This window comes from Bacillus rossius, chromosome 5, assembly GCF_032445375.1.
Source record: "Bacillus rossius redtenbacheri isolate Brsri chromosome 5, Brsri_v3, whole genome shotgun sequence".
NCBI lineage: Eukaryota > Metazoa > Arthropoda > Insecta > Phasmatodea > Bacillidae > Bacillus > Bacillus rossius.
Genome location: NC_086333.1, coordinates 15,962,621 through 15,981,523, shown reverse-complemented (window position 1 = coordinate 15,981,523; position 18,903 = coordinate 15,962,621). Strand labels below are relative to the sequence as shown.

Here is an 18,903-nt window from a genome sequence, read left to right as displayed (position 1 = left end):
CTGAAAACTGTTGTGCTTTTGCAAATTTTTTCAAAAATTGCGTGGTGTTTGCCTGATTTCTCGATGAAGTTGTACAAAGCTTTAACAGTGGAAAAAGTATTCCTTATTGATGTTACCCCTGTGCAACAACTTACAATGCACAGATTTAAAATATGTGCATTGCAGTGAATGTACATTGACAAAAGGGTTTTCTTTCTTGATTCTTGCCGCAACTCCTTTGTACGGCCCTCGGATATTCGATGCTCCATCGTAGCATTGCGCTCGTATGTTTTGTACTTCCAAATTTAATGAAGTTAAAACATCCTTCAATAAATTTGCTAACGATTCACCATCAGTTTTTTCTCTATAGTAAAATCCTACAAACGATTCGTGAACCTCTAGATTGTCGTTCACATATCTTATCACAACAGCTACTTGCTGCAGTCTAGAAATATCTTGTGTTTCATCAGCAATCAAGGCAAATATTTTTGCCTGTCTTATTTTATCAGTGATTTGAGTCTTTATTTGCTCTCCCATAATGGTTAGCAGTTCATTTTGAAATTTTTCCATCTGTGTACTGGAAGTTTTTGTGTCGATCAGCGAAGAATTGTTTTATTAAAGTGCTGTCTTTGCTGCCAAGCTCCATCAACTCCAAAAAATTCCCTTTATTTTTTGAAGCAGTGGTCTCATCGTGACCTCTTAAGGCAATTGCCTGCCTTCCACAAAATATCAAGGTTTCGCACACTACTTGTAGGTACAGACCGTTTTCTTGAACGTCTTTGGAATATTTATCAATAACCCTTACGGCAATGCTTCCATCTTTTTCGGCCTGCTGACGTGAAGCAAATGTCACTTTGTTTCTGATATGTGTGTTACTCTTCTGATGGTTCTCGAAAGCTGTAGTAGCCTTCTTCCACTTGCAAAATCCGGTGACTGTAAAAGCATCTTCAGCTGTTGTTACCATTTCTGATTGGTGAAATAGTCGGCATATGAAACAGTAGACTTTGTCGTTCAGTGGGCTATATATACTCCAGCCAAGTATATGTTTTGTACCACTCAGCCCTAAATTTCCGAACAACCATAACAGGAAATTTTAACTTGTCCTGCTGAAATGGACCCTCTTTGAAGTATTTCATAGCTAGAGATGGATGATGACAGGGATCACGTTTGTTTCTGAGTAATTGGTCAGGCACACAAGAGTCGTCTTTAATACAAAAAGCGGAAACATCTCGCTTGAAAACAGATTCAGCCCTACACGAAGAAGCAAGGTCACTCAAGTGAGAGCAAGGAGCAGGTAGTTGATGAGAAGATGAATCAGATGCCTCATCCTCTTCTTGCTGACAGCTCTCATTTCGCTTCTTCTTACTGGGTGGTCCAAAAAAAGACAGTAGTGAACTCTGTTCTTTTAGTTGAGCCTTGAAATATAAACACACCGACTTAACATAACATAAAAAATTACATAAAAAAATTATATATGACAATTCAGTACAAGCATAAATTCAGTGGTTTTGTGATTCTGTCAATAACTTTTGGTTATTATGGCAGTATGAAAGTACAAAACAAAAAAAAAATTAAGTATAGGGTCAGGAGGGGTAGTAATGAGACATGGGACAGACGAGGGAAAGTGATAAATAGTGCACTTTGTTCCCCCCCCCACCCCCCGCCGGCCCCAAATAATTTTGATATGTATTACATTGAAATGTTATGACGTACAATTGACACATACCACAAATGTTTTTTTTTTTTTTGGGCAATTCACTTTCACTGTTCTGACCCGTGTCACAGAATAAACAAGTAACAGAAGCGACATTGTGTGGTTTTTAACGAACTCGTTTATTTCTTTTTTGCCATGGCACCAAAGATGGTTTACACTGAATGTGGATGTTAAGTTATACTAAAATTTTTACCTATTTCAAGTTTTTTGAGGAAACATTTAACAAGTAAGTATTATGATGCATACAATTTTCAAATGAATTATTTCGGGATAGATATATTACAGAACTTGTGGGCGGCCGTGTTTACATTCAATATTTCTGCACACCCCAATAGCTGGGTACAAAAAAACAATGAAAAATCTGTCTAATGTCACTTCTGTTAGCTTTACTTATTCTGTTCCCGTATCCCATTAATACCCACAGACAGAGAACCTTTATGTTTACGTACATACACAGAAAGGTTCTCTGTGTGGGTAACTTCGTACCACCGATGATTAAGTGAATTATTGTTTATTTTTTATAAAATTGTTATGGAAGTTAAACTAAAATTATAGCTCATAAAATCATTTACAGCAGTTGGTTTAATATGTTGAGTATTAATTTTACGTGAGACGTAATACAAATGTAAGAATTTTTGTTTTATGTAACTTATACGAAATTTATTATTTTTACTACTATGTTGCTATATATCGGTGACATTGGAACTAACAACGAACTTGGAATGAGTGTAATTCACTCACAGTGATTCTGCATAGAAATTAAAATACAATATAGATTTAAGATTACTCACATAATGTGAGTAATCTTAAATCTCACATAAAATATAAATCTCTGTTATTTACCATCCCAGCTCAAACATACACATGTAATGTAAGACAACTTCGAAACATCAAATCACTCACTTCTCACTTCACTAACTTATTATACCTACACTGATTTCTAATTCCATAGACTAGACAAAATAATAGACTGATTCTGACACAACTTGGACAGTGAAAACCTGAAAATACTTCTGCTTTGCAGTGCTGCTATCTATCGAATGGTGTAAAAACATAATCCACAATACTATGATGGATGGCAGTACCTACCAGGATATAGGTGCGCCGTGCACCAGCGCTAAAGAGAGGTAACTATCAACACCTGCAAAAAAGTTTATCTTTGCAGGTCACCAAATCCCGCCTATGGTGACCTGCAAAGATAAAGTTGTGCCAATATTGTTTAACTGAACTTCCTCTTTTATTGCAAGCTTCACATTTTCTTCAAACTTTGTCATCCACACATCGCCGACCTCTTTTTCGTTCAAACAGTAATTTTCTGGGAAAAAACCTGCAATTTATTATTTATTTTTTTTAAATTTATTTAGTTGGTGAAATGTGTTTTGGCATCTTGGTGGCCAGGAAGTAGCCTTGCTGGAGTCGTACAGCCTCTTGCATCTCAGCAAGATGTTGTGGAGGGTAAGGTTCAGCCTCATTGGCTACTGCATCTGCCACTCGTAGCTCTCCTGGTAGAGATAGGTTGCAGCACTGCAGCAGCTCTGTAGGCGAATGTCCAGTGACGACGTTAGTGCGGCACCGCTGACGACAATAGACTAACTGGGGAAGGTGGCCGTCTCACTGGAGTAGTCATCACCGAGACGGAGGCACAACTAAACCTTGTGTTGCTCTGTCGGGTTGGCTCGTGGATGGCAGGTGGTGTGGTGTGATGGTCCACTCATCAGCTGTCGCAGTCCGTGCACCAGAGCCTACCAGTGGATTCGGTGCAATTATCCATGAGGATGACATTCAGAAAGCTCTTTCCCAGTGCTGTATACCAGGAGATGCAACACTAAACGGTAGTTTTTAATAACGAGTGAGAGAAATGCTTTGTGTATAATAATTTTATTTTCAAACTTTTTCTGAAACAAACATAAACTTTCAACATGTTCTCTGGTTTGAACACTATGTCTTGAAGTACAGCCGTACTCATCAACAAAATCACTTTCTGCGAACGCAAAATTACACTTAATTATAAACCTGCAGATATAAGATTATATAAACATTCTTTCAAAGACTTTGGCTTTAAATATTATAAATTCAATACTTTTCAAAAATGTAAATGAGGTCTTTGCTTTCAACATTATTTTGCATCACAATTAAATTAAATTACTGTTCATCTGAACTTTCATTAAGACAGAACTTGTCTGGATGCTTCAGCCGTCCTAAAGTTCTGTACAACAAGCGACAGCTCAAAAGATATTTAAAAATTCTTACCAAATAATTTGATCATAAAGTGTTTATAACATTAAAAGTTAAAATTTCTTTATTATAGCTATCCAGAATTATTTTCATATCAAGCGTCTATATAATTGCCACTTCAAAATACTACAAAACGTCTAAGAAAATTATTAAATGTTTATTTAAGGTTTTCTCTTTGGTAATACTGTCTTAGCTTAAAAACAGCTCGCAATAGGGCATTTAAAACAAAAGTCACTTGTGTTCTGTTTTGGCGTCACTGTAGTGGAGCAGCGCACAGTGAGTGGAGCACTCGCTCTCTGCCTGTACTCGTTTCGGGACGTCCTCATTGGCTCGGTGCGGATCATCGCTGCAACGTACCCGGGCGTCTGCCTCCAGATGCTCGTGCTGCGCCTCGGTTTCCGACTCACTCTACCATCTTGGGGACTCGCAGCTGCACAGTCTCTAATAAATTTCTGTGAATTACCTCGCTCACGTTGCTCATGTCCCATATATCAGGGAACACAAATCCTTGGACATTCAGTTCATTAAATATGAATAGTTAATTATATCAGTTGTCCATGAGCCTGCCAATATTACGTATATACCTGCCTTGAAGTTCAAAGTGTAACGAGACTTTACTCGCTGCCAACAGAGTCCTGTAGCAATCCATTTGTTATAACATTCATTTGCTTACAAACTTCATTTCAGTTTCCTTGGCTTCTTAGTTGCCAAGTTTCTCAAAATCTTAGTCGTACTGCACTACTGCCTTGTACACATAACTTGCACAACTCGTTACTCGTCACATTCACACTCCGGCATACTCGCTCCTGCAGCTGCACTCATTCTCGGCGGAGATGGGCTAAGTCCTTGTAGCCTGATGATGACAGCAGATGATTACAGCTAAGTCCAATAGAGTCTTCAACGCCTCTCCGTCGAGCAGCATGATGTTGCGGGTCCTCGAACAAGCGGCGGCCGGTACGGTGTGAGGCAGCTTCTTGCAGTCAGGTGCTGTGTGGGGTGGTCTGCTTGTCGATTTCTGTCTGTCGATTTATGCTATGTGTTGCCAGGGTTCCTATTTATACCCTCTGGCTTCGTAATGATCTTTTCTCTCCAGAATAGTCTCTACTGTAGTCAAAACTTGAGACACATGGCGATGACATCGGGACAGCCACATACATAGACCTGGATGGCATGATTGCCCCTGGCCAGAAAAAGACCAGGCAGCTCACACCGTGTCTGCTCTGCACCTGGATGCCCAGCCAATTTAGTTGCATGGAAAAACTCCATAATCATAGGGCATGCAGGTGGCAGCACATGGGACAGCCATGCCTGGTTGTCCCAAGGGGGATGGCTCTGCAGAAGTGCCTCTAGTCGCAATGGTTATGCCGAACACGTTAGCTGCATGCTGTAAGCCACGCCATTGAAGATTTAACTGCCTGCTGAGCAGAGCACACTGCAGTTACCAGAGTGTTACTGCAGCCAGGGTGTTAGGAGTTGCATTGCTGGGAGTGTCTCATAGAGTGGAAAGCACAGCAGGTGGTGGTAATGCGGCTGCTTGAGTGGTCAGGTTATGGAGGAAGTTTTGGTTGTCATTAAATTAGGTCAGCAGGTCTGAGTTTGAGAATTGCTCGTCCACAAGATGTTCTCGCGGCCAGGTATTTGCTGCACGTAAAACAGAAAAGTTTCGAGCATTAACGATCATCTCATCAGTTTTGACTCACGCCCCTGTGTGGAATAGAGCCAACGTAGACACTGACTATTGGTGCGGATTGTGAAAAGCCACCCATCGAAGTGGGGTCAGTAATTTGTAAGTTCCCAAACCACCCCAAGGCTCTTTAGCTCGTTGACATGGTACCGGTATACAGCTCGCCCAAAGTTTGATCTAGCGTACTCCATAGCCCGTTATCCTACTTCTTCATCCAGCTGGTAGAGGACAGGTCGCATGCCATCCGGCTGGTATCAGTTTGTTCATGTACATGACGATCGGGATGAAGGCCGGCGTCACTGCTTAAATAGTCGTGAGTCATCTTTCAAGAACCGACGAGCGCTTTTGTGATGAGTTGTGTCATCCCGGGTCGACCAGATGCCCGAACAGTCCAGAAAAGCAGCATCAATTCGCTGTGGCTACCCGTAGAATTCCCCAGGCCACTCAGCGATAGATAGATAGATAATAGCGCCGAGGTACGATGACGTGCTGGATGCAGTGGGGGAGGGGGGTAGTGACGACCCTTGTAATCCTGCCAGGCACGCATGGCATGACTTACGTCAGTGGCGGCCATGTAATATGCGCATGGCACCAGGGGTCTGGCAGGGCCGCCAGCCAGCTCCGAACCTGGCATGTGTCGCAGACCTGTTACCTGTTTGCATTCGTAGCAATATGCTTCTTGGTTTGTGAAGCTTCAACACCTCATTCCGTCCAGTGTGAGCTATTAAAAAATCACACCGGCACGCCATGCAAAATGCACAATTTCGCCTTAAGAGTGTGATAAATAGCTACTAGAAATTCCAGCTGCTTGAAGCGTAACATGTGCGCGCGATATTGTACGTTAGACCGATATTGCTCTGAGTCCCTCACGATAGGCGACACTTCTCAGCAAGGGCGTATATAGGGTGGGGGGGGGGGGGGCCGGGGCCCCCCCCCCCCCTGAAATCAGAAGAAAAAAATAAAAATTAATAGACCTTGCATGTAAGGCTGATAACTAAAGTTTATAGTGCAGGATAACATTAATTAAGCACTACACAAATATTTTTTAAGAAAATGAAACTATTAGAATTACATATTTTTTTAGACCCTTATAATGTTTCGTGGTTTCGTGGTTGTGCATGAGTTTTTTCAGGCAAAGTGGAACTTTGTTAGACAGGTGATACTCTTACCATTTAGGATTCCAAATCCAATAATTAAAGTTACATTGAACCCCGAATTTACGTATGCTTAGGTTTTACGAGGGGTGGCAAGGGGAGAATATTATCCAGGGAATGGAGAGGTAAGCCATGTCATGATGCCGCCTGCCGCCGTCGCGCCAGCCAGCCGGACTAGTGTCGCGCGCCCACTTACTTTGTAGAAGCTATGTACCGTCGCCACATTTCTAAACGCAATGTCAGATTTATTTTACTCCTCTTATAGGAACATAATTTAGAGTATAAAAGACCATACAAAATAAATGTTGTGCGTTAACGAATGTTTGTGAGTAGGTGCAGCAAAAATAAACCAATGAAAACATTAGCATTCACTGGTGCCTTTCTTGCGTGGGCTGTCTAAGCGTTACTTCACTGCGCTTCCGCTTGGAGCGCTGAAACTTGTCCTCAATTGTTTACATTGGACTCTCCGTTCTGTGCCCTCCCTTTTCCATAGTTCATTCTTATGTTGTTGGCACGTGTGTTATAATGCTTTATCTGCTTGTCTGTCAAGTTGGTTTATCTGTATCTGTAGCTGTGTTTATTGAGTTGGTGAATGTATCTGCGATCATCTGGATGTTCCTGTTCTGGAATCTTTAATTTTTATTTAAGTAAACTGCATTAATAATGAAGAGACAAGCTTCTATTCAAAACTTTTTTACGAAAAAACAGAGTGTAAATAGACCTGTTAGTGACAGTGCTGACGTTGACTGTGCCAGTAACAATGTTTCTTCTGGTGTCGCAAGTACTAGTGCCGTTTATCCAGCACCAGCTGTGGAAGACTTCAAGCAAGTAAGAAAAAATATATATGATATTGGAAACTATTGTCAAAGCAATTCCGTTCATTCGTTAACGAATGAAGAAAAAATTACGCTTGTAGAAAATATTTGGAAACCTCATCCTGTATACAAATTTCCTTCTACTTCTAGTAGTTCTTCTAGTTCAAATCATACTAGATCTTTTCAAATGAAATGGCTAGAAGAATTTCAGTGGTTAGCTTTCTCTGAAGAAAAATCAGGGTCTTTTTGTAAATATTGCGTAATATTTTCACACTCCAAAAGTGTAGGAAAAGGAGATCACCAAGAAACAGGAGCATTAATAACAAGGGCTTTTAGTAATTTGAAAAAAGCCAAGGAAATTTTTCGTAAACATGAAAATTGCACGTACCATAAAACATCAGTTTTCATTGCTGAAAACACAAAATAAATTGTTACAAAAAAAATGAGTGTGTTATAAATCAAGTCAATGCTCAAAGGAGATTGAATATTGAAAAAAACAGGGAAAGACTGATCCCTATCATACAAACAATAAGATTTTGTGGAAGACAGCAAATCGCACTAAGAGGTCATCGTGACAGTGGACGTATAAGCCTAGAAGAGCCAGAAAATAATGACGGAAATTTTTGATCACTGCTGAGATACAGAGCAAACAGTGGCGATAATGACCTAAAAGACCAGTTAACGAACAGTGGAGGGAGGAGCATGTACACTAGTTCTTTTATTCAAAATGAGCTCATTAACACATTTGGTCATTTAATCCAATCCCAAATTGTGAAAAATGTCAGGAATTCTATTTTTTATTCCGTTTTAGCAGATGAAACAACTGACATTGGCCAAATAGAACAGTTTTCTCTTTGTGTACGGTATGTTGAAGACCAGTCATACAATATTAGAGAAGATTTCCTAACTTTTGTCCCCGTTTATGACGTTACTGGGGCAGGCTTAGCTAACACAGTGTTAAAGACCTTGTCAAATTTAGGGCTTGACTTAACGAAAATGAGAGGTCAAGGATACGATGGCGCTGCCACGATGAGAGGGCGATTCAGAGGGGTACAAGCTGCTATCAAAAGAAAACTACCACTAGCTTTGTACACACATTGTTCTTCACATAGTCTAAATTTCTGTTTGTCAGATGCAAGTAAAATTCCTTCTATAAGAAATTGTATGGGCGTTATCAAAGAAGTCTGCGGATTCTTCCATATGTCAGCCAAAAGAACTGAAATATTGAAATCAACGATATCTGACTGTTGTCCTGAACAGAAAAAAAAGAAACTTATCTCATTATGTGAAACACGATGGGTGGAAAGGCACGACTCAGTGATTTTATTTAAAGAGATTTTAGAACCGATTCTCCTCTCTCTTTTGAAAATAGAAGAAGAATCAAGTGACTCAGCACCTAAGGCACATGCTCTTAGTAGTTCTATCAGTCAATTTCAATTTCTTGTTAATATTTTTTTTTGAGCCAGATGCTGTCAACTACACATAACTTATCTGTGAACCTTCAAAGAAAAAAACATAGATCTTTCTCAAGCCATTGCAAATGTTACAAGTGTCTTAGATCTGCTATCTAAACAAAGGGAAAATTCCAATTACAACTTCAAATCCCTGTATGCTCAAGTAAAGGAATTTGCTACAAAACTCGACATTAAAGAAGAGATTCCTAGAGTTTGTCGCCTTCAAACAGCCCGCAACAACGTCCCTTACAGCACAGAAGAAGAATACTACCGAAGAGCTGTTTATGTACCTTACCTTGATGATTTTTGTAATTCACTGAAAGAACGCTTTGAATCTCACAAGGATACAGTTGCATCCTTACAACAAATCCTTCCAGAATTTTGTATCAAAACAGATTTATGTTCATTGGAAGCTGCTTTCAATTTCTACGAAGATGATTTGTCACATAGAGAGGTCATGCAAAGTGAGTTTATGTTGTGGAAAGAAAAGTGGAGTCAGGAAATATCAGAAAATCTTCCCAAAACAGCCATTAGTTCTCTAGAAAAGTGTGACAAGACTTTCTTACCTAACATTTATAATCTCTTGAAACTGCTAGCAGTTCTGCCTGTTTCTGTCGCAACCGTAGAAAGAAGCTTCTCAAGCTTAAGAAGATTGAAGACTTACATAAGAAATACCACATCAGAAACTAGGCTTAATGGATTAGCATTAATTTCGATCCATAGAGACATTAAAATAAGCGATGAAGAAGTACTTGATAAATTTGCTAGTAAACCAAGAAATCTGGACTTCGTTTTGTAAACGTTACATAAAAAGTGAATTTTTAAAATGTATTTTCATCATTACACCCTTTTTATAGCTCAAAAATAATAAACCAACATTCTTTTCCATTGTACAAAATTTACTTTTGTTGGGTTGTTGGGACAAGAGGGAAAAAAATCTTTACTAAAAAAAGGTAACACATTAAGTAAAAAAGAAAAAAGTAAAGGGAAAAGGGAAATTAATATAAACGTGAATACAATTAAATGTTAAATACGCACGTTTTTCAAAACAATGTGTTATTATATAATAAAAAATCAATGCAATTCTGTTATAAAAATAACCGAAAACCAAAACATAAATAAATAGAAATAATACATATATTGTTCATTCCTAAAACTTTCCTCAAAACCCTTTGTAAACTTACATAATCATTAAAAGATGTTGATTAAAAAAAAGCAAGCATAAATGATGGTAAGCTCGGTCACATTGGGCCCCCCCCCCCCCCCAAAATTATAACCTATATTCGCCACTGCTTCTCAGTCCCACGATAAGGACCGAAAGGGGTGGGTTGGCACTGCGAGGCAGTCGGATTTAGTTTTCCTTGCTGTCGCTGTGTTAGCTCGGGATATATGAATGGATGTTCATTTATAAATGGCGAAAACAAACGCATGTTTTGTTTAAGGTAATTCTCCTGGTAAATTGCATTTCTCTGTGCGAAGAAAACGGAATAGAGGTAAAAATCTAGCAAATTGGTGAGAGAAAATAAGTAAGTACACAAATTATTTATAGTATTCATTGGTCGTTTTCAGTGTATAGATTCAGGCAGTGTTATTAATAAAAACATGTGTTTATTACCTTGATTTAAGGTTAAAGGAAAGCACAAAGACTGAAGAAAGTACGCCAATTACAGAAACTACATCTGAGAATGCTAAAAGCAAGAATAAATTACGTTATGAATAGTTTATATTGTGTACTTTATTTTGTAATAAAGGAAAAACCTATTTTACTTCAGTAACTACTATTCATTAAATATACATGTGTTATATATGTTATACATTATATATAAGATACATTTTAGTGTTAAATGGGATACAAACAAGAGATACTTTTATATGCTACATAATGAAACAACATGATGGCTTTGAAAACTTGTAATATTTTTATGTATATTATCAATTTGTATGTAACCGCGAGGTAAACTATTGTAACATGTATTTTGTTTACAAATCAGCTTTACAGTTTTGTGTAATTATTTGTATTTTGTGCTGTGCTTATAGTGTTGGAACTGCAAAATCTGTAAAACTTATCCCCCAATAAATGCCTTGCAAAGTAATATCCCACGGTATATTTAGTTCATTTAATTTTTATACAACTATTATTATTTGGTTGAAAATAAGATGTATGCCAAGTAACCTAAAAGCAACTAAAAATTATTAATTGTATATCCATAATCCAGTTAAATATTTTTAAATAAACGGTAATATAAAATATATATGTGCAAATAATACTCTAAGAATAATGTAAATGAGGTGGACGCGAATGCAATGACAAGAGAAATGCAGAGTAACCTGACAAGACATGTGTTATCGAAAACCAGACTCAACAAGGCGCAGATAACAGCCGGAACCCGACCACTCTAATGGCGAGGATTATCTACAGCGCTCGGGTCTTGCTGAAGGGATGGAATAAAAGTGTCCTATCTCCAAACAGTGAAGTGCAAATTTTCGGTTCAAACATGAATGTGCAGTGACTTACGCGTGTGCAAGTAATTCGCAATTGTATGAAGATAATTATTTCCAAAAATCATATACTATAAAAGAATGTTACATGTAAATTGTTCAGTTTTTACTTTTTTGTTATTCCAATTACTTTATTTTCTGCAAATTGTCAAATTTGCACTAATATAAACCTTTTTACTAATTAATTTTGCTTATTACTTAATAACAGCATTAACCGCATTCTGACAACTGGGATCAGTCATTATACCTTTCCTCAATGATGTGTAAAAATCTCATTCATCTGCATTAACTGATTTAACCTCTACTTGCCATCGCATTGACCACTAAAACAGCTCTGAATGAAGCCCTTTATCACCCTCTTAATGCAAATCAATTATATGGGGAAAATTGTCTGAACACAATTTGCTAAATGTCATTTTACAGTGCTTTAATTTACTATCAATTTGTTCTTATTCAGACATTATGAACATGGCATGTTAACTGTAACATTCACATTCTCCAACACATTTCACTACATCTTAACCTCTACTAGATTCAAAACAAAAAGGTGAACCAAAACCACTTACAGATACAGATAAAAGCTAGCCATGAAAGTATGAATATGAACAATAGTCAAGCTACATAAGCAGGTATCTTTGTGATTACTAATTGAATTTCAGTGTTCATAAAACAGATACATAAACACAATAAAATAATTTTTCATTTATTAAAAAATTGGGAGAAAATCATGAATTGACATGAGGGCATAAGAGGTAGCAAACCAGTGGAGCATCACAACCACATTGTGAGGGTTTGCAGAGAGGTTATGGAGGTTATGTATAGGAAGTATAAAATAGTTGTCAAAATGGCAGAGGTGTAAAGTATGAGGTATGTAAGTAAGACCTGTTTCAAAGAATAAAGTTTTTCAAAGGGCTGTAAAAAATAAACAATTAAAAAAGATTTTCAAAAACAGGAATAACAAATTTAACACAGTGAAAAAAAGAAAAATTATCCTGAATATTTCAGAGATTTGTTATAAGTGAAGTTTTCACAACCAAGAAATATTTTTTTTTTTTATTAAAGAATTACAACAGACAGTCATAAAACTAAATTTCAACTCATGTACCACCATAATACTGGTAATCATGAATGAATTAATGTAATAGGACTTGATAACTACATCACACAGTATTACAGATGACCCTAAACAGTGTTACGGAGCGGCTCAAGGCTCTAGGCCTGTCGCAGGCTGCCCAGCTCACGCCGATTCCCGGAAACCACCTCTATCCCCCCCCCCCCCCAAACAAGTAATAGAGATGTGTGTCCTGGCCATTTGCAACCTGTCAACCACAGCCTTCCCTTCCTTTCCCGCATCACGCACATATCAATCATGGAGTGCAGGCCCGACCAGTTGCCTCCTGTCCCCTTCCCCCGGACATGGCCCCACTCAGTCTCTCTGGAAGGTTCAAACACAGCCTGGTATTTACCAAACACCCACCCTGCAGGGTTCTGGGATATCTGGAGACTTCAGGGGTTGTCACCTGAGGAGATGGACGAGGCTTGCGCCATTGGGCCGGGGACACTCGTGATGTAGCACATGGATTCTGGGGGCTTCCACGCGCGACCTCCACAGCTACAAAAGGCACCAGCCAACGAGTGGCTGCAGAGCCTATTTATCAGGGAGTGATACCACGATACCAGCGAGTTGAAGGTCTGAGACCGAGGAGTAGCAGGCCCGGTCCGGAGTGGAGTCTGAGCTATAAACGAAAGACAGCGAGACAGAGAGAAAGCCGCAAGGAGAACAGTGAGTGTCCGAGCGAGTAGGGAGCCCAGATGAGCAAGGAAGAAACTCTTTGGAAGAGATACCAATGAAGGTGACCAGTGACGGAGAGTCTCTTTGGTAGCGAGTCAGATGTGATGAACGAAAGTGTTGTGACATGGTGCAACAAGTGAAAGGCGTGTGGGTGCTGGACAACAAAAGTGCACGGACAGAGACCATCGCAAGGTACTGTGTAGCTGAGCGGATGTATGTAGGGTTGAGTTTGTGTTTGCTGAAATTAAACTGTAGGCCATTTAAAAGAACATGTGTAAATAGTAGACTAGTTCATAAATGAACATTCAAATTAATTAATTGGGCTATCTTTTACGAATCCCGAATCCCAAAAACATAACAACATGTTACAAACACAATTTCCTAGCAGGGCGTACATTATATGCGGACACAAACATAACTAATTAAATTTATAAGAAAATATAATCCGCATTTCCTTACTTCAAAATCAGAATTTAGAATGTTGTGTGCAGCAGGCTTCGTGGCTGTAGGAACATTCTTCCTTTTGTGCCAGCTTCCCTCTGGAGCAAAATGTTCGTAATCAGCATTGATGTTAAGAGGATCCTGAAAAAAAATCAAAGTGAAGTGTTTTAAGAAAAAATTTAATCTGCACATTTACTAACAAAATTATTTTATACATGAAGTGAGGGTATCAAGTTAATATTTTTTTAACATACATAACTATTAACTAAATACAAAAAATATATCAGGCAGGTTTACAGGGTCCTTGGGGACATAATCGCTGTCACTCTGGTGTGCCAGGGTCAAGGGGTCGAACCGTACATCACGACAAGACTGGTGTCCAGGCTGATATCGTTCTATAGGTCCATCACCTTAGTAAAACTATGCAACCTAAAAATGTTTAAAAAATATTTTACAAGAAAATATTAAAACATACTGTTTGTCATGATAAGCATCAAGAATTCTCATTCTTTTACTCGCCGTTGAAGGTATTTACTCTTTTGAACTATTGTGGGGAGCCAACTTTCTCCCTTAACATTAACAATTTTGAATAACATGCTGCACAGTGTCATGGTACACAGTCATAAGTGGTTGTGGTCGTTAAACATTTATTGTTTTATTTATGATATGCAGTACCGGTATGTTCAAGTACATAACATAAGTTGACTATTCTTTTTGCTAATAATATAGGTAGTCTACAAATTTAAACAAAGAATCTTTAAAATAAACATTTGTCAAGTTAAAAGTAATTCTGAAAATTATTTAGAAGACTTCTTTTAAAATTTGTTACATTATAATGGTTTAACTTGTGTATATCCTAGCAGAAGACAGTCACTGCAAATTTCACATTAAGTAAATTCTTCAGCACCTAAAATTTCATTAATTTTGTATTCATAGCTACCAGCCTCAAAAAATGTAAGTATGGTTCACAATATTACAATAAACTAACCTGAGACTTATAGATTTATATTTATTTATTTTTATTTCATTTATTTATAACATTGTAACATTCCCACCAACAGTTGGTAAACTTTTGAGGAGGGCACAACAAAATCAGACAAAAACTGAAATAAAAATAGAAACAGTTACACAAAGCAAGGACTACAATAGAAAAAATATTCACTACAGGACAAGATACAACACGGATAAGAAACAAATACATATGATGAATAGAGGGTAACATGATAATGAATAAGACACCAATATGTAAACAAAAAACGTAGACTGTATGTCACTAGACAAACAGGCTAAACAACGTAGACCATGTTCTCAATAGTAAGTTATCACACAGTAGTAAGAGACATTATTGTACTTATGTTTGGGATGAGTGGAGAGATAATAAGATTGTTTTACTCTTTTTTACTATCCAACAGAGAAAAACGACTGTCTTACTTATTAAAGTAACTGATAAATATACAATATAATTAGTATTGATTAAAGTACATAGTTAAGGATTCTTACGACTGTTGAAGGAAGGAACTTTAACACCAGTAGTTTCAATAAAACAAGCACAATTCAGTTTTTTACTATACCAGTTCAATACAAATAATGCACCTCTTATTTCTCTTCTTGTTGAAAAGGAACAAAGAAAGGTTCATAGCCTACAGTTACATAAGTACTGAAATTTTTATTTAGGCTCACAATTTTGATGAATTTATTTTGCACTTTATCCTGTTGATCACTATCCATTTTACTAATACTTTTCCAAATTTAAGAGCCATATTCTAGTTTAGAGAATACTATAGACATGTAATATATTTTGTAAGAGCAAGAGTTCTATTAGCATTTGATAATAGTAATTCTATATGACTATGATCATAAATTTAAAATCAAGAAAGATGCTACCTACATTAAACAAAAAAGGAATTCTAAATTGATTTCTTTAAAAGTTTATAGTAAAAAACATGTGGATGGTATATTCTATAAAAAAAATTATGGTAAGGCTCAATCCATAAGAAATCAAACTATAGTAAAATATTTTGTTGCTGACTTGTTTCATTTAATTTTTAACTATAATTTTCCTATACCTATATCTGGAAGCATAAAATTAATTTTTTTTTCTTCACATTTTTATTACTAACACTTTGTCTTCTAGTGAACATTTTTTTAGAAGGATGTGTAAGTAATGTTTTGCATTTTAAAAGGTCAACGTTAAGTTAAAAAGCGATTTTATTTACAAAGATATCAACTTTAAATAGAAACAATGCTAACTTTTATGAAATTATCTACAATTATCATTCTAACCAAAAATTCATTAAGTGAGGTTCTATAAGATTTAAAATGAAAGGAACTATGACACAGGAAATAAATCCCGGTGGACCAACGTACCACCCTGACCCACACCGCACATCTGGGGCATGCGATTTCTAATTTAAAAGTCCGAAATTATGAAAAAAAACTAACAGTTAATTTAAAACTGTGGCACGGCCCCAGCCCCCAGACGTGAAGTTGTCCCTCCTTAACAGCTAATAATATTATTATTCATGTGAGCCGCCGTCCCCGCACCACCTCTCAGCACGGTACTTAAACCACTGACGAAACACAGCTCATTACAAAGCACTGAGAAAATTCCAGTTAGCTGGGGACTTCCCTGATATACTGCCTTATGATTGGCTAAAACCTTTATTCTTACTATTACTATTCAGTGATTCCCCTTCTTTGAGGGCTTCCCCTCGCTCTGTCACAAGTTTTTGTCCTTCTCCCACACTTTCTATCTCTTTTTCATTTCACACAGAATTCGGGGATTCCCGTCAGATATTCCCACGGTCTGGGCTCCGTCTCTCTCTTACACCAGATGCAATGAATTATCGTCTTTCGGCGCCGCTGTGTCACCGCACGTCTTTCTTCCTCTCTATATTCAATATGCACCATCTTAAAAACACTATAAAACACATACGTCAAATTATTATTATTATTATTATAAAATGTACTTTTCAATGCAATAAAATACTGAAATTCACACTTCCACAATTAATACCCAAATAAGCAAAGTGAAAACCAATAAAATTATAGTAAAGAAACTTTTCAATATATAAATATTACAAATAATAAAATACAGTATGAAAACTAGGTACATCACTATGACTTTGAAGGCTATATAATCAGCTGTTATATTGCATTACTGAGAAAAACTAATATTTTTCTTTTATAAAAAATTCTTGCAAATTTACAACCCTAAATTCAGAACTCTCGACCCGCACGGTCCCCTAAAATATTTCCACGGGCATCCTATGCGAGTCCTACAGATTTGCGCCCCTGCTATCTAGAGTTGACACTGGGATTTGAACACAAAGTACCTAATAACTCGCGTATATTTATTTCAATACTTATTTACCGTCCACTGCATTATAAAATCTAAATACAAAATATAAACGATTTTATAAATGATGAACCACAGGCCCAGCAATGCAATTAAAACACAAAATGGTGGTGTCCATATCAATGCACAAGACATTTTTAAATAAATGTGAAACAGTAATTTCTCCGAAATTAATTTGAATTCATACACTCTTGTTTTCACATTTTATTGTTTTATTTACCTACGGAAAATCAGCAACGTTAGATTTTATCACATATTTTTTTTTTAGGATTTCAATGTATCGAAGTATCCTGTACATAACAGAAACTTACGATATACAAGTAACCATGAATTATGACCAAAAATTAATACAAAAAAAATCCACAAGACCTGACAGATTATTGGTATTGTGATAAGTGTTTGGCAAGATCTTTCAACGTATTAAATTAAAACAGCAAGCACTTAAATGTACCACCGAAAAAATTATAAAATATCATGCGATCAGAATCAAGGGATTAACATTGATACATGATACAGAACAATTATAACATACTTAGGTAAATATCTTACATAGTAGCTTTACTGCAAAGTAAAAAAAAAATATAAAAAATACCATTTTGCAACACTATAGATATTTATGTAATTACCCTAAATACAGTGTTCATAAATTTCTTCTAGTTTCTGAGAAACCACAGTTTTTAGCTAACTACTTTAAATAAAATATTTAAAATTAAAAAAAAAATACTTTCCCAATTCGAAGACATTTACACAATCAACAAACAGAAAATATAAATATTAATATTTCCCTACAACTTAAATGCACCCCCATATTAAATACTTTTATTATAAAAATACATCCGTTGACTAAATCTCCAAAATAAGCCACAGAAACCCGTATGGGTAAACAATAAAAGGCGGCAGCACCGTTTATTCACTGGTATTGTAATGCAAGTTAAAAATTGTGACTTCTCATAAACTATTACCTATTTATTAACGCTGTTTTCAGGGTAAATACATGAACATCTATCTTGGAAGATAGTATTTTCGTAATTTTATTTTAGCTTTGCGGAAAAGCCGCGACGTACGATATTTACAAGAACGTAGATTATTTTTGGTAAATAAACCCACCACTTCAACATCCACTTGATTTCCAGCTCCATATGACGTGGGCCTTGTCTGAGATTGGCCTTCCAACAAAGGCCGCCGTTCTACTGCTTCTGATCTATTTATATTCATTTTTCATCGTAAATACTCAATGTCAATCTTCAAATCAAGTCGCACAAACCAAAATAGTGATACCCACATGGCCTTCAAAAAACCACAAATTTTTTTTTTTTTTTTTGTGGCCTACAGTATAGATCTTACAGCCATAACTAGGCGGGCAAGTAATGTGATGTGGAATTGAGCTCTGCGGAAATGGTGGAATTATAGGAGTACAAAGGAGTTGAGAAGGGAGTATACTAAGATAGCAGCGTAACATTATATATTTTGTATCAATGTAGATAAGAATTAAGGGTTTTAGTGTTTAATCTTTTGCATAAGGAGGTAGTAGTGTTGTGTTGATTTGCGGTCGCCACGTGGCCGTTTAATTAGAGTAGAAATACGATCTAAGGTGTAGGATTATCTGTTGGTTATTACAGTAGGATTATATATTATTTAAGTTATTTGGGTAATAGGTTAGTGTAGAAAAGTGAATTGTGACAAAATGGGTAGGGTGAAATGTAAGTCGAAGCTTAAATGTGTGGGTTGTAAAAAGGTGTGGAAAGATGGAGAGAGTGGTGTACGGTGTGACAAATGCG

The 18,903-nt window shown here is 36.9% G+C and overlaps 1 protein-coding gene across 1 annotated transcript in view; it reads right to left on the bottom strand.

Moving 5' to 3' along the window:
- The window catches only part of LOC134531610 (H(+)/Cl(-) exchange transporter 7), a 176,136-nt gene extending 157,503 nt beyond the window's left edge, over positions 1–18,633 (bottom strand). Inside the window, exons 1-2 of the mRNA XM_063367361.1 lie at positions 18,233–18,633; positions 13,786–13,908 (exon numbers count right to left, since the gene is read on the bottom strand). Of these exons, the coding sequence (XP_063223431.1) occupies positions 13,786–13,908; positions 18,233–18,340 (231 nt within the window). The 5' untranslated portion in view covers positions 18,341–18,633. The remainder of the gene's footprint in view (positions 1–13,785; positions 13,909–18,232) is intronic.
- Positions 18,634–18,903: the final 270 nt, after the last annotated feature.